The sequence below is a fragment of the Marmota monax genome, unplaced genomic scaffold, assembly GCF_021218885.2.
Source record: "Marmota monax isolate L192 unplaced genomic scaffold, Marmota_monax_Labrador192_F-V1.1 WCK01_AAM20220418_F8-fsc00206, whole genome shotgun sequence".
Taxonomy (NCBI): Eukaryota; Metazoa; Chordata; class Mammalia; order Rodentia; family Sciuridae; genus Marmota; species Marmota monax.
The window spans coordinates 1,488,366-1,502,888 of record NW_026694490.1 but is presented as its reverse complement, the minus strand read 5'-3'; the positions used below and the strand labels follow the sequence as shown (position 1 = coordinate 1,502,888).

General features: G+C 40.4%; 1 protein-coding gene across 1 annotated transcript; it reads left to right on the top strand.

Moving 5' to 3' along the window:
• Nucleotides 1–1,619: 1,619 nt before the first annotated feature.
• Nucleotides 1,620–13,772, top strand: Arl13a (ADP ribosylation factor like GTPase 13A). Its single transcript, XM_046419212.1, has 8 exons — nt 1,620–1,678; nt 2,049–2,119; nt 8,219–8,468; nt 9,291–9,396; nt 10,105–10,292; nt 10,924–11,050; nt 11,138–11,318; nt 13,741–13,772. The coding sequence occupies exons 1-8, from the start codon at nt 1,620–1,622 to the stop codon at nt 13,770–13,772; spliced, it is 1,014 nt and encodes a 337-aa protein (XP_046275168.1).
• Nucleotides 13,773–14,523: the final 751 nt, after the last annotated feature.

Below are 14,523 nucleotides of genomic sequence, written 5' to 3'. Positions count from 1 at the left end.
CAGGGTTCAAGCTCGGATGCTCTGCCAATGATCAGAATAGACATGAAGCTGTTACTGGGCCTTGCTTGTCTCAAGGGGAGATAGCTATCATGGAACCCAGACAATTAGACTCTGGTGTTTCAAGCTTCAGGTCTTATCAGCTTCATCAGCAAAACTGGAATAAGGCCGGTTTTGATCACTAGCCGTATATAAGGTTTCCCTTTTGTATGGCATAAGCCAGAGCCATACTCCAGGAGTGTTTATGGCAGCTGAATGATTTCCTACAGAGAGAGCTGTGCTCTAAGAAATGCTATGAAATGTGACTATTTAGGAATGGCAGTTCTCCAAAAGAGTGGATGACTGGATGACTCTGCAAAACACTGCTAAGTTATCCATTAATAAGCTGGCACATAAACGCTCATCAGATAGCAAAAGCCCATCTAAGTATCAACTGAAGTATTTTCCTAAGCCAACCAGGCCTTCCTCCAATTCTGAACTCCAATATAATTAACTACTAGGGAAATGTAAACCAAAACTACAAGGAGCCAGATGCAGTGGTACATACCTGTAAACCCAGTTATTGGGAGGTGAGGGAGTACGGAAGCAGAAGGATTCCAAATTCGAAGCCAGCCTGGGCAACTTATTGAGACCCTGTCTCAAAATTAAATAAAAATATGACTCAGGAGGCTGAGACAGGAGGGTCACAAATACAAGGCCAGCCTCAGCAACTTAGTGAGACTCTATCTCAAAATAAAAAAAAATAAAATAAAAATGGAGAGTTGTTACTGAGAACAGATTTCCCAACAGGTCCTTCTTTAAATCTAACCTGATTTCTCTCCAAGATATAGTCCTACTCCCTTCCCAAGGTAGAATAAATATTACTAACAAATAGGGACAAACTAGTTGAAGGGATAGACCACACCACCTGTGTCTATGTGGGTTGATTTAATAACAAGCCACTAGCTGGGCGTGGTGGCACATGCCTGTAATCCCAGAAGCTCAGGAGGCTGAGGGAGGAGGATCGCTAGTTCAAAGCCAGCCTCAGCAAAAGTGAGGCACTGCCAGGGTTGTGGCTCAGTGGTACAGTGCATGCCTGGCATGGGTGAGGTGCTAGGTTTGATCCTCAGCACACATAAAAATAAATAAACAAAGGAATTGTGTCCAACTACAACTAACTGCTGGGTTTGATCCTCAGCACACATAAAAATAAATAAACAAAGGAATTGTGTCCAACTACAACTAACTAACTAACTAACTAAATGAATAAATAAAGGGAGGCCCTAAGCAACTCAGTGAGACCCTGTCTCTAAATAAAATACAAAATAGGGCTGGCAAGGTGGCTCAGTGGTCAAATGCCCGAGTTTAATCCCAGGTGCTGTCCCCCACCCCAAAAAAGCCACTTCATTTTGTTGGAAAATATATATCAGCACAAGAGCTGTCACTGGAGTTAAGGATAACCTGTTTCTCTATTACATTTATAGACAAAGTTGGACAGAATAAAGTAATGAAATTATAACAGTCCCAGGATTTCTATTTACCAGCACCTGTATAGTTGTAAGTTGATTTAGGTTCAAGTGTTAATAATGGGCCTGAGTTCTCATATACTTTCTTCTCTTAATATTCAAGAACCAAGTTGAATCATGTTCCGGCTACTGACCTCTTGCTGGTCCCGGCTAAAACCAACTGAAGAGAAACGAAGGTAATGTTACAATTATTTTTCTAAACCCATTCTACCACCTCCTCCCATGTATTTGCCCGCAATCCCTCAAGGGACAAATCATTGTAATATATTTGGGAAATGACTGAGTAGTAGCTACATGATGGGGAACAGGGCTGAGGGAGGAAGGCTGTTCTACAAGGTAAGTTAATTAAGAAAGAAGAGCATCCTTGGAGGCTTTGGGGAGGGGCTCACATAGCACCTTCTACCACTTTAGCTGGGCTTTTTATGTTACATGCATTGGGACTACTACATATCCTCAAACACTAAGGAAGACTAGAATTCTAGTATCTTTCGCTGAACAATTAACAGTGTTTTATGGGTTTGGCTAATTTCTCTTTTCTATTTCCAGGAATGCAACTGTCATTATCATTGGCTTGGAAAACTCAGGCAAAACCGTTCTTGTGGAGGCCTTTCAAAGATGTGAGAAACTAAGAGCATTAGATACTGGTGTAGGTCTTCCAGAGTCCAGTGAAATAGTCATTCCATCCTAGTCTTATTTCCTAGTCCTTAATTTCCCTCTTTTGAAGGATAAACACCTCCCAAAACACACACACACACACAACACCCTTCAGTGTTACCAGCCTGTTTTTAAATTTTTTATTTGTTTTAATTAGTTATACATGACAGTAGAATGCACTTATATACTTTGATATATCATACATAGATGGGATATAAGTTCTCATTTTTCTGAGTATACATATTATAGAATCACATCAGTCATACAGTCATACATATATAAAGTAATAATGTCTGTTTCATTCTACTATCTTTCTTATCCCCACATGCCCTTCCTTCCCCTTCTTTCACTTCCCTCTACCTAATCAAGATAACACTATTCTTTTTTTTTTTGCATTTCTTAATACATATATATACCACAATTTTTGTATCTGTTTGTATATACCGTATGTTGACACCCAATTAAAGTCTTCATACATGTACTTTGTATAATAATGTCCATCATATTCCACCATCCTTACTAATCCCCTGCCCCCTCCCTTTCACTCCCACCCCCTCTTCCCTATCTAGAATTCACCTATTCCTCCCATACTCTCCCTCCCAATCCCACTATGAGTCAACCTCCTTATATCAGAGAAAACATTCGGCATTTATTTTTTTGGGGATTGACTGACTTCACTTAGCATTATCTTCTCCAACGCCATCCATTTACCTGCAAATGCCATGATTTTGTTCTTTTTTAATGCTGAGTAAAATTCCATTGTGTATATATGCCACATTTTTTATCTGTTCATCCACTGAAGGACATCTAGGTTGGCTCCACAGTTTAGCAATTGTGAATTGTGCTGCTATAAACATTGATGTGGCTGTGTCCCTGTAGTATGCTGTTTTTAAGTCCTTTGTGTATAGTCCGAGGAGAGGGATAACTGGGTCAAATGGTGGTTCCATACCCAGTTTTCCAAGGAATCTCCGTATTTCAGCCTGTTTATGTAATATCTGTCATGCATTCCCTTTGTAAGATGTCCTAATTGAAAGTCTTCTCATATTGTCAATATAAATTAACTGAAACTATGTAAAGCATTGCAGTCAATTATGAAGGAGAGCATGTTTGAAATGGTGTCTAGTTCCAGAACTCAATTAAAGTGGAATTTGGTCTAGATAAGAGACAAGTGTGGATGATAAAGAAGTTTAATAACATGAAACCCTTGGTGACAGCTAATATAGAAAGTTGGAGCTTCAGAACTGTCAATTTGGAGATGTGCAAGTTTAATACCATATCTCTAGTTTAATACCTTGACATTTCAAGAAGCACTTACACAGAATTTCAGGAAGCTACTATACTAGTTGTGAAGACCCAGCTAACTGCTAGTCAATCACTCAAAGAGGCCAGTACTGTGTCTGGCTTAGGACATCCTCAATGTTCACTGAATAAATGAAGGGGTATGATGACATGGCTGAGTTTTATCTAAACTGGCAGCCCTAAGCTGACTCTTCTGCCACTGGCCAATTTGAAGCCCCTAAACTATATATAGCAGCAACTTTCTGGCTGATCTTCCTATCTCCAGCCTCCCCACCCCCAGTTAACATGAGGAATTATACAAAACTCTGATCATGCTTTCCTGCACAAAACTGCTCAATGCCTCCCCGTTGTCTTCAAAACAAAACTTACATTCCTTAGCAGTACACAAAGCCTTTCATGGTTTGGTCCCCAACTCCTCCTTCAGCTTCGTTTCCCATTCTCCCCACGTATGTCCTCTGATAAAATCAATACAGATGCTTTGCCATCCTCTGTCACCACAGCACTCTAAGTCACAGGACTGCATTTTCTGTACCTGCTGCCCACCTCTTAGAATTTCATTCCCTCCGTTATCTATCTGCTTAATCAAACACCTCAAGTCACAGTGGAAGCTTGAACACAGGAAAGCCTTCTCTAATCCCCAGTTCCTCACTCCCACTTTATCCTAAGCATCCCTGTAGCATGCATTTGTAACACATCCCTGTTCAACTCCAAGTCCATACCCTAGACTGTGATCCCCTTGAGGAGACGTAATGGATCTCGTCTTCTCTATCTTTAGTGCCTTCACTAAAGTGAAGTATCTTCAGGAGGGTACTCAATACATATTTGTGGAATTAATGTATTCCCCCATTACACCATTCCCAAGACTACATTTATCATCTTATCTTTTTTAATGTTTTTTTTTTATTTGTTGATAGACCTTTACTTTAATGTGGTACTGAAAATCGAACCCAGTGCCTCACACATGCTGGGCAAGTGTGCTTTCACTAAGCCACAGCCCCAGTCCCCCATCTTATATCTTCTTCCCCTGCACCAACAGCAGCTCCAAGCACCACATTTTAGCCAATGGTTCCCTGCCTCCCTGCTCAGTAAAGGCAACAAACTTGATTCCTTGCTTCTTAATTCTGATAGGCAAACATTATAAGAAAATCAGCGGCAGCAGGAAAGTCAAGAAGCCAGGATAGACCACCATATTACTGATAAAACTGGGGTTAATTTTCTAGAGCTCCAACTCAGCTTCATGTCTAGATTCCCATTCAGTTTGGGTGGGACCTGGGAATCTACTTTAAGAACTCTCCAGGTGTTACTGATGGTCAGCCAGCTTTTGGGAAGTACTCATCTGAAATTAGCCCTATGTAATTAGTCTATGAGAATAGTGTCTGTTTTCCACTATAATTCCTAGAGAAAAATGCCCGAAGTCTATTTATTGTTACTGCATAACTTGCCTTGTGCTCAGTGAATGACTTGGGACTAATTCACAAATGTATTGGTTTATAGTGGTGACTTCATTCTCAGAAGAGTTTTTAATGAGCACTGATACCACATTCTGAGGCATATCTCATGTTACTCTGTTCACACAGGACCACCAGAGTCAATGCAGTAGGTTATTCTGTACCCCAAATTGAGTAGGTCACCTCCCCTACTCCTGCAAATGTTTTTAGGATGATTGCCAAGAACAGACAATTGCCTAGAAGGAAATCCCAGTCTACAAGTAGTAATTTGTGTGAACATTTAGAGACATCAGCTATAAAATATTGTGGTACACTTTTTTGGGGGGTGGGTACCGGGGATTGAACCCACGGGCGCTTAACCACTGAGCCACATCCCCAGTTCTTTTATATATTTTTATTTAGAGACAAGTCCTCGCTAAGTTGCTGAGGCTGGCTTTGAACTCATAATCCTCTGGCTTCAGCCTCCAGAGACACTGGGATGACAAGTGTGTGCCACCGTCCCTGGCAAGATATGATTATTGATGACACCATTCACTGTAACTATTTTTTTCTGACATGGTTGTATGGGGTAAGAAACTTGAGCATGAGCACAAAAAGGTGCCCTAAATAACAACATATGGACCAGTGCCTCTCAAAACTGGCTATATGTTTTAATTACCTAGAATTAGAATTTAATTACATAGAATCATACAAATGATTATTTAAAAAAAAAAACACAAAAACCCATGATGTTTAAGCACCACCCCAGATCTATGAAATCAAACTATCAGAGAATGAGGCCTAGCTTCACAGGTTTCCACAGGTAGCCTGATGTGGTTGTGCATGTGTATAATCCCAGTGACTTGGGAGGCTAAGGAAGGAGGTTTGCAAGTTTGAGACCAGCCTTGCAACCAAGTGAGACCCTGTCTCAAAATTAAAAAACAAAAGTGTTGGGGATATAGTTTAGTAGTAAAGCCCCTAAACTATATATAGCAGAGGTAATCATGAACAACGAATACTAAGAGCCTATGACCAGAATCACCTAGGAAGCCTTCAAACCTCTGACTAAGCACCTGCAGGCCCAGATACTTTGGTCTGGGGCAGGTTATGAAATCCGTAACTTAATAACTTTCTCCAGATGATACTGAGATACATCAGGCATGAGTTTCATGGCTCTCTAGAGCAGTGGTTTTTCTGCTCTTATGTGCAGAAGAATCACCTGGGGATTTTGTTAATTATAAGGAGTTTATTACATATACAAATGATTGGATCCCAAACCTAGAGATTCTGAATCATTTGGCCCAGGTTAGGAGCTAACAATCATGCCCATGCAACTCTGAAGTAGACAATCCCCCAACCATGCTTTATGAAACACTGTCAGGAATGAGAGCCAGTACTTTTCCTTGGGGTGTTTATGAATTAATAGAGGAAATAAGAGAAATGTAAGTTGTAAGGGAACTTATGGCATCTTAGGGTTCATCAACAATAGATTGTTACTGAAGGAATTAGCAAGATTTCAAGTAGAAAGAAAAAAATAGGAAAAACTTTTTGTTTAATTCTGACATGGGAAAAATAGCATAAAGCTCATCAAGGTACAGGAATCAAGATTTTAAAATTACCTTCCGAGTTTTTAACCTATTCACTTATTAAGTAGTCTAATACACACATACCAAATGTCATATCAAAGTTGTGACTGAAAATTGTTATCTGAGAGCTATAATGAAAAAGATCACTGACTTATAAGACAGGTTTTATAAAATCAGATTAAAATGTAGTGATAATATACATATAAACATATATACTCATAAAAGTGTGGAATCATACATTTCTAAAGATCTAAAAGCATATTACTAACTACTCAGCTTAATGACTCATTTTGGCAATCCTGTGGAGAATGTCACAGACAGATCTGAGGCTATAAGAACTTATTGATTCTGGTCTTAGTACTCCCAGGTGTGGGTGTCAAGAATCAATAAAAGCATTTTCCTACTAACATGAGCAGAGAGCTAGGCCAGAACTAACAGTTCAGCAGACTGAAATTCATATAAAGGCTGTTTGGGTTGTTTTTTGTTTTGGTACCGGGTACTGAACTCAGGGGCAGTTGACCACTGAGCCACATCCCCATGCCTATTTTTATTTTATTTAGAGACAGGATTTCACTGAGTTGCTTAGGGCCTCGCTAAATTGCTGTGCCTGGCTTTGAACTCAAGATCTTCTATCTCAGCCTCCCAAGAAGCTGGGATTGCAGGCGTGAGCCACCACACCTGGCTAGGGCTGTTGTTTTAAACTGAATTTCTATGGATGCTGAATGAAGTATGGAGTTCTGTATGAGATTTTATGTTCTGGACATGGCTTTTAAAGAGGGAAATGTGCCCAAGTCTGTCATGGTTTCTTGGAAGAGATAATGTGTGACAAGACTTCATACCTTCATCCATAGAAACAGCCACCATAAACACTTAAGCGAATACATACAGTGTAACCCACGGTTTAACAGGTAATAGGCAAGCACAGAAATAGATGAAGGACCAGTCCAGACAATGTGTTGAGAGAGTTGAGAGGTGAGAAGACCAGAGAAGGCTCTTAAGTTGGGCCTAAAGAAAGGGGGGCAGAAAGAAGGACCTCCTGTTGGTTCATTCATTCATCAAATTCTTTCAACAAATATTTAGTGAGTACCTGTGTGCCAGCCGTCGTGCTGAGCATCATGAATCTAATAGCGAACAAAATTAAAAGGGCTACCTTTCCTGTTGTAGTTTAGTTGATAAGTAAACCATCAAATTAATAATACTGTGATATATGTGATGAAAGGCACATTATCCATACTGGGGATGGTGGTGTAAAGCTAATTTTTCTGCAACAAACAAGATCTAATTGATTTTTTTAAAACATAGGCATTATCCAAACATATAGTAGTAGAAGAGTATTCTAAGCTGAGGGAATGGCATCCTGTGAAGGCCAAGGAAAGAGAGAGCATGGCATGTGTGTCAAGTGGGGAAAGTGTGAGCAAAGGAGCAGAGAGAGGAACAGACTGGATGGGAGCCAGAGACATTGTGACCACCAACCATATTAGAGTGCAGGAGACAGGCCTGGCAGGCTAGAAGCTAAAGATGTCTGCATTCTATCCTGGGAGCAAAGGGTTATTCACTGCAGGTTATTAAGCCAGGAAGGGGTGGCACAGGCAAAGTGATGGTTTGAAAAGATGCATCCACCAGAATGAGCAGGGTGACAGGATTTTTCAGTAACATTTTTCAGAGTAGGATCTAGTCAAAATTCAACAAATTGTCTGACCTAATATTTCCCTGATTTGTGGTTGCTTCTCCCCTCTGCCCCTGTATCCAGTACTTCCCAGCAGGATAAACAATGATGTGAAATCAGAACTGACTACACTCCTGCTAGATGAGTATGAAGTGGCCATCTATGACCTAAATGGAGATCTGAAGGGCCAAGAAAAATGGCCAAACTACTATGCTCAAGCACAAGGGCTTGTTTTTGTCGTGGATTCCAGTGATGTAGAACGTATGCAGGAAGCAAAGAACATCTTAACACGTCTAATGTCTGACAAAAGAGTGGCAGGGAAACCCATCTTACTGTAAGATTCTGCTTTTATGCCCTATTTCTCTTTCCCAGTTTTTACCTTAAGAGAAGTCTAGAGATAAAAGGCTGGGCAGTCCCTTTGTCACACCTTGCTAGATCTCATCTTCACTTAGACTCAGTGAGGTGGAGTGGCCCAGTCCTCTGTTTTCAAGAGCCACTTTCTACTACACACTGCCACATGGAATACATTATTGGTTTGTGCAAAGGTAATTCTGAAGATATTTATCAAAGAAAAATAGAAGTGATATCTGGATCACCCACCCCCAAACCTGGACTCTTCCTCAACTCTTTCCAACTTTGCTTCTCATATTTTCTGGTTTCATTGTCTGATCCTGAAACCTCATGGTACAAGAAAACAACCACTAATAACTAGCTCCCCTATCAACTTGCTCAAGAGTTATATAACTGGCACTTATTTCAGGGTGATGATTTAGGTGACCAGTCAATCTTCACCCCTAACAACTCCTTTTTCATTCCTTATTAGCAAGCCCAAATAGAACATGAATAGAGTTTGAATGAAGATGTAAAAATGCTAAGTCCATTCATATCCCAGTTAGCAACTGTAGTTAAAAGTTTGATGGCATGAAGTAGGAGAAATGAGAAATGAGCCCTGTGGATTACTTTGGATTCAAATTATTTGTAGCATTATTTCCTCCACTGAGAGCTGGCTAGAAAATTTTCTGTCTCATTAGATGTCTTTAAACCCAATTCCTGGATATGTAATAGTTATACAAGATTAGTTCTCCTCTTACTGTTTGCTCCTATTTTGGTTTCACTCTTTCTCTCTTCTTTCCTCCCTCTATATGTTCTATTCTAGCCTGGCTAACAAACAAGACAAAAAGGATGCCCTCTTGCCTTGTGATATTATCGAATACCTACTTCTGGAAAGGCTAGTGAATGAGAATAAGTCCAAGTGCAGAGTGGTAAGTGTTAACCTCTTCCTTCCCTCTTCCTCTATAATCTGTCTGATAAAGTCTAGGCCATTTCATAATCAGCCTCATATGTTGGATTTGGGGCAAAGCCACTCCCTGACAGGCAACATCTATAGTGATGATTTCTAATTTGATAGTGGTAACAAATATTGCATTTTACCTTCAAAACAGTTGAAAGTTTAATATCCCCATTTTATAGATAAGAAAACTAAGGCTGCCAGGTGTGGTGGCACACACCTGTGTTCCCAGCGGCTCGAGAGGTTGAGACAGGAAGATCAAGAATTCACAGTCAACCTTGGCAACTTAGTGAGGCCCTAAGCAACTCAGTGAGACCCTGTCACTAAATAAAAATATAGAAAAAAGGCTGGGCATGTGGCTCAGTGGTTAAGTACCCTGGGTTCAATCCCTAGTACCAAAAAACAAATCAAAAAAATGCTAAGGCTTAAACAAAGATCGGAAGTGACTCACTCCAAGTCACACATCCAAGATACCCCAACCACTTTGTTAAAGGACTTCAGCTTTTGTGTCTTCCATTTACTTTTTCAAATGTGAATGCTGAGTGTCTCATAGGGAGTCTAGAGTCTCTCCAGACACAGCACAGCTTATATGTACCTCTGCTATTTAGATGAGTGATTGGTTTTAAGGCCCCAGGGGTCCCAGGCTCCAAGTCTCAGACCTTCTCTTCTTTTTTTGTCACAGGAGCCATGTTCAGCCATCAAAAACCTCCAAAGGAGGAACCATCATCCCATAATTGAAGGGCTGCGCTGGCTACTAGCTGCCATTGGAGATAAATATGAAGAGCTGTATATTAGCCAACAACCACCCACTTTGAGCTTTCCAACCTCCAAGAGTACCAGAGGCTCTGGAGAAAGATGCTCATCAGATAGGTAATGAACTGCCTCCATTAGATTTATTCCACTAGATTTACTGATAGAAGCAGGAGTCAATCTTCAACATGAGCAGGGAGTTCTGAGAGATAGGTTATGGGAAGTACTAAGCAAGTCTCTCAAGATCACATGGGCCAAGTGGGGCTAGGGCAGTGCCCACCAACACTCCAAAAAGTCGGGTACACACCACCCCTGGCACAACTTGAGTGGTCACGCCAGAGGGAAAAGTTGCATAAAGGTAAAGTCCATATATCCGCATTACAGCTTTTCCAAAACAGGGCTTGTTCTGTTCTCTGGCTTGCCATGTGGAGGAGAAAAGGAACATTAGCATCAGTTAAGGAGTCTAGTGGTATTATTCAATGAATGTATGTCATGGAGCTATTCCACATTTCTGCTTTCAGTTATCTGATCCTCCTAATGAGGAGTAAGAAGACAGCATAGAGATATTAAAAAGAGAAAACAAAAAGAAAAAGGTGATGATCAAGATTTTCAGGAATAAAAGGCCTAAATGTCCTCTTGCTCTGTTGTCACTTTCATTGCCCAAAGGCATATGGGAGAAATAGGGTAGTAGCTACATTAGATGTTTGTGTGTCTGTTTCTACTACTGCTTTGTTCTTTCAAATTTCCTCAGCTTCTCTACCAGAATAGTAATGTCCAAAGAAAAAAGACAGAATTTCGAGAAAAGACAGCATTTTGAGAAAAGACAGCATTTTGGACAACGCTCCATGGAAGCTAGGCCTCTAAAACCAATTCTACAGGTAAATGGCTCTTTGTTACTACCCAGGGACAATTCTTGAATTCTTTGAGCACCAACTGACTTTCCCCCCCATGTTCTTGCTGTACAGAAAGATGGCCTAAGATTAAGGCCTAAAAAGAATATATCAGTGACATTTGCTTTAGATGAACCCATGGAGGAAGGTGAATGTTCTGGGGGAAATGGAGCACAGAACATTACTGAGCCTCACTACAACCGAAGCAATAACTTACAGACTCCAGCTCCATATGTTGGTGATGATCTTTTTGAAGGTAATATTGAACCAGTGACTAAAGAAAAGGGCTTCCCTTTCCCTCATAATTTCAACAATATTACTCCTATTTTGAGGCTGAAATCCTTTTCTCACACCATGGTTGATGACTAGACTAAGTATAGGGAGAATGCTTGGGGATCACCACCTAAAAGCCCAGTATGATACCCTAGCATTGTTTGACATATGATCTTTGGATGGCCATAGGGATATCTTAAAGGTTGACTCTCAATGGTGGAAATATAATTGGTAAAATCTTTATGGAGGATAGTTTGACCATTTCCCATCTTCCCTCAATATATATACCAAGGAATTTTTAAAATGTGGAAGCCTAGCCTGGTGCCATGGTGCACACCTATAACTCCAGGAGTTCTGGAAGCTAAGGCAGGAGGATCTCGAGTTCAAAGCCAGCTTCAGCAATTTAGCAAGGCATTAAACAACTCAGTGAGACCCCGTCTCTAAATAAAATACAAAATAGACCTGGGGATGTGGCTCAGTGGTCGAGTACCCCCAAGTTCAATCCCCAGTACCTCCCACAAAAAAAAATGTAGAAGCCCTTTGATCCCAATAGTCTCATTTCTTCAGCTACATCCAAAGATAATTACGTAAGTGCCCCCCACCAAAAAGAAAGTATGCTCAAGGATGTTAAATGACAGCATTGTGTACAACAGCTAAAGGTTGGAAATAAACTACGTGTCCAACAATGGGAAATTGCTAAATAAATTAGGATACCTCCACATAATTAAATGCTATTAAAAATGTGACATGGAAAGTTTTCCACAACCTGACATTTTGGGAAAACAGCATTATTTATATTGAATAGAATATTGAATAGATTAGAATACATAGTATGACGTGTGTGTGTGTGTGTGTGTGTGTGTGTGTGTGTGTGTGTGTGTGTGGAGAGAGAAAGAGACAGAGACAGAGACAGAGAGAGGTAGGTAACACCAAAAATGAGCAGTGATTTTTCTCTAGGGATAAGGTACTGGGTGACATTAACAAGTCTTTGGATTTGCGTTTTATTCAAAATTTTCTTTTTTATAAGCAGATATAATCCCTCCCAATACAATAAAGACATTTGAAAAACAAAAAGCTGTAAGGGCTTAAAGGCTCACTGTTATTAATGGCCACTCCTTATTTTTCCTTGGGGCTAGTCTTCAAAACTGTCAACTGTCAATCTTACAATGTCACCTCAGTTCTGAAAGGAATCTAGCCCTTCAGGATACCCAGAAGTCCAGGGACCTGGACTTAGCTAGAGCCAATAAGCCAAAGACACGGATAAAGGGGAAAGGATGAGAATTAAGTAGAAGGAATCTAGGGCTGGGGTTGTGGCTCAGCAGTAGAGCACTCACCTAGCGCCTCCAAGGCCCTGGATTCAATCCTCAGGACCAAGTAAAAGTAAATAATTAAAAACAAAGGTGTATAAGTAAAATAAATAAATATTTTTAAAAGTAGAAAGAATCTAAAAAAGAGAAGGGATATTTTTCTAGATTATCAGCAACTATCCCTAAATCTTTGTCCAATATTGAAATCCCTTTTCATTTCTATAACCTCAGAACCTACTGTAAAAAAGAAAATGGATACCTGGGAGATATTACAAGAAAATTCCTGGGGAAAAACCCTTGGTTCCTGTGTTAGTACTTCTTAAATGAAGGGCAGAGGGGAGAGAGTAGGAGAAAGCATGAGGCTGAGGCAGAGGGGGGCACCTCATGGGTTGCAGTGAACACCCCCCTGGAAACTGGCTTGCACCCTCCTACCCTTACGTGTTCAGGGAAGGAAAGAAAACCTGACACTTGGCTTTACTTGCAGTGACTGACCTTTTCTTTTATTAGGCTTTTAAAGGACTATTAAAAAAGAGAAAAACAGAGGGAAATCCAAAGAAACATCTCAATATACTTCCCTCACCAAACGGATTCATCACCAGAACCAGCAGGAACACTCAGGTTTTTTTAAACTTCTATTTGATAATATCAGTCCACCATGCACAAGTCCACCTACTCTAACATCACATCCTTGAGAACCACCATTATACCTGTACGTCTGTATTATACTCAGCAAATTAATCCTACACCCACTAAGAGGCTCAAGAAGTTAGGGGGTGTCCATTTGAGAAGGAACACCAACTTGGCAAAGAAGAACAGGGACTTTACATCTTTCATACCCAGATGCTCCTACTGAAGCTTCAGGCAAGATGTCGTGGGTGACTAACTGAAATAGATTGTCAGAAGTACAGGGTTACTTTAGAATCCCATTTTTTCCTTTAAGTTTCTTGCACGTCAAGGGGATGGCAAAATAAATAGAATCTTTTTGTTGAGAATTATGCTCTACTGAATCATTTTAAGTCACACCTCCAAGAAAACAACTTGGTTTTCAAGTGCTAGCCACTGTCTGATAAGCCCAACATTTCTTTGCTGTCTCTTCAGGGACAGCAACTGATGCCTCTCCTACCAACTAAATGAATTCAACCCTGTATCCCAAGGGTGGTGGTGGTAGTAGTTTTTACTATTATTTCTATCATTACTTTCATTATGAGTACCATAGCCACCATTTATTGAGTACCTTCTCGATGTCAGTCACACTACACTAAGTGTGAATACACACTACACTAAGTGTGGATATCTGGGAAAAGCCCTTGGTTCCTGTATTAGTACTCCTTAAATGAAGGACAGAGGGGAGAGAATAGGAGAAAGTGTGAGGCTGGGACAGAGGGTGGTCTTCTTCCAGGACTTTTAGGGCCTAACCCCCCCACCCCGTCAAAGGTACCTAAAGCACTAAGTGCTAAGCACTTCACATTGATTATCTTATTGATTATCTTTGGAGGTAGGCATTACACTTGGCTGCATTTTACAGATGAGGAAACTGTAAAAAGTAGAGCGAGGAATTGAATCCAGACCTGTCTGACTTTAGAGCAACTTCAGGTCAGAAAGATTTACTTATGCCTTTCTTAACCTCCCTTCAAAGAGAGAAATCTATAGAGCTGGGGATGTAGCTCTGGAGTAGAGAACTCTGCCTAGCATGTGTTTGAGGCTCTGGGTTTGATCCCCAGTACTGGGGGGAAAAATAAAGCTATAACCAAGAAAAAATGCTGAAGTATATCTATGCCCATGTCAGAAAAATTATGTTAATACCAATAAGAGCAGCAATAGCAGACATGGTTGATTGAGCACTTCCATTTTTCCAGGGCTAAGTGCTTTACATATATTATT

Coding starts and splice junctions, on each gene's coding strand:
- Arl13a (XM_046419212.1), top strand. CDS start 1,620: ATGTTCCGGCTACTGACCTCTTGCTGGTCCCGGCTAAAACCAACTGAA. Junction 9,397..10,104: donor ATAAGTCCAAGTGCAGAGTG/GTAAGTGTTAAC, acceptor TTTTTGTCACAG/GAGCCATGTTCAGCCATCAA. Junction 11,319..13,740: donor TGGTGATGATCTTTTTGAAG/GTAATATTGAAC, acceptor CTGTCTCTTCAG/GGACAGCAACTGATGCCTCT.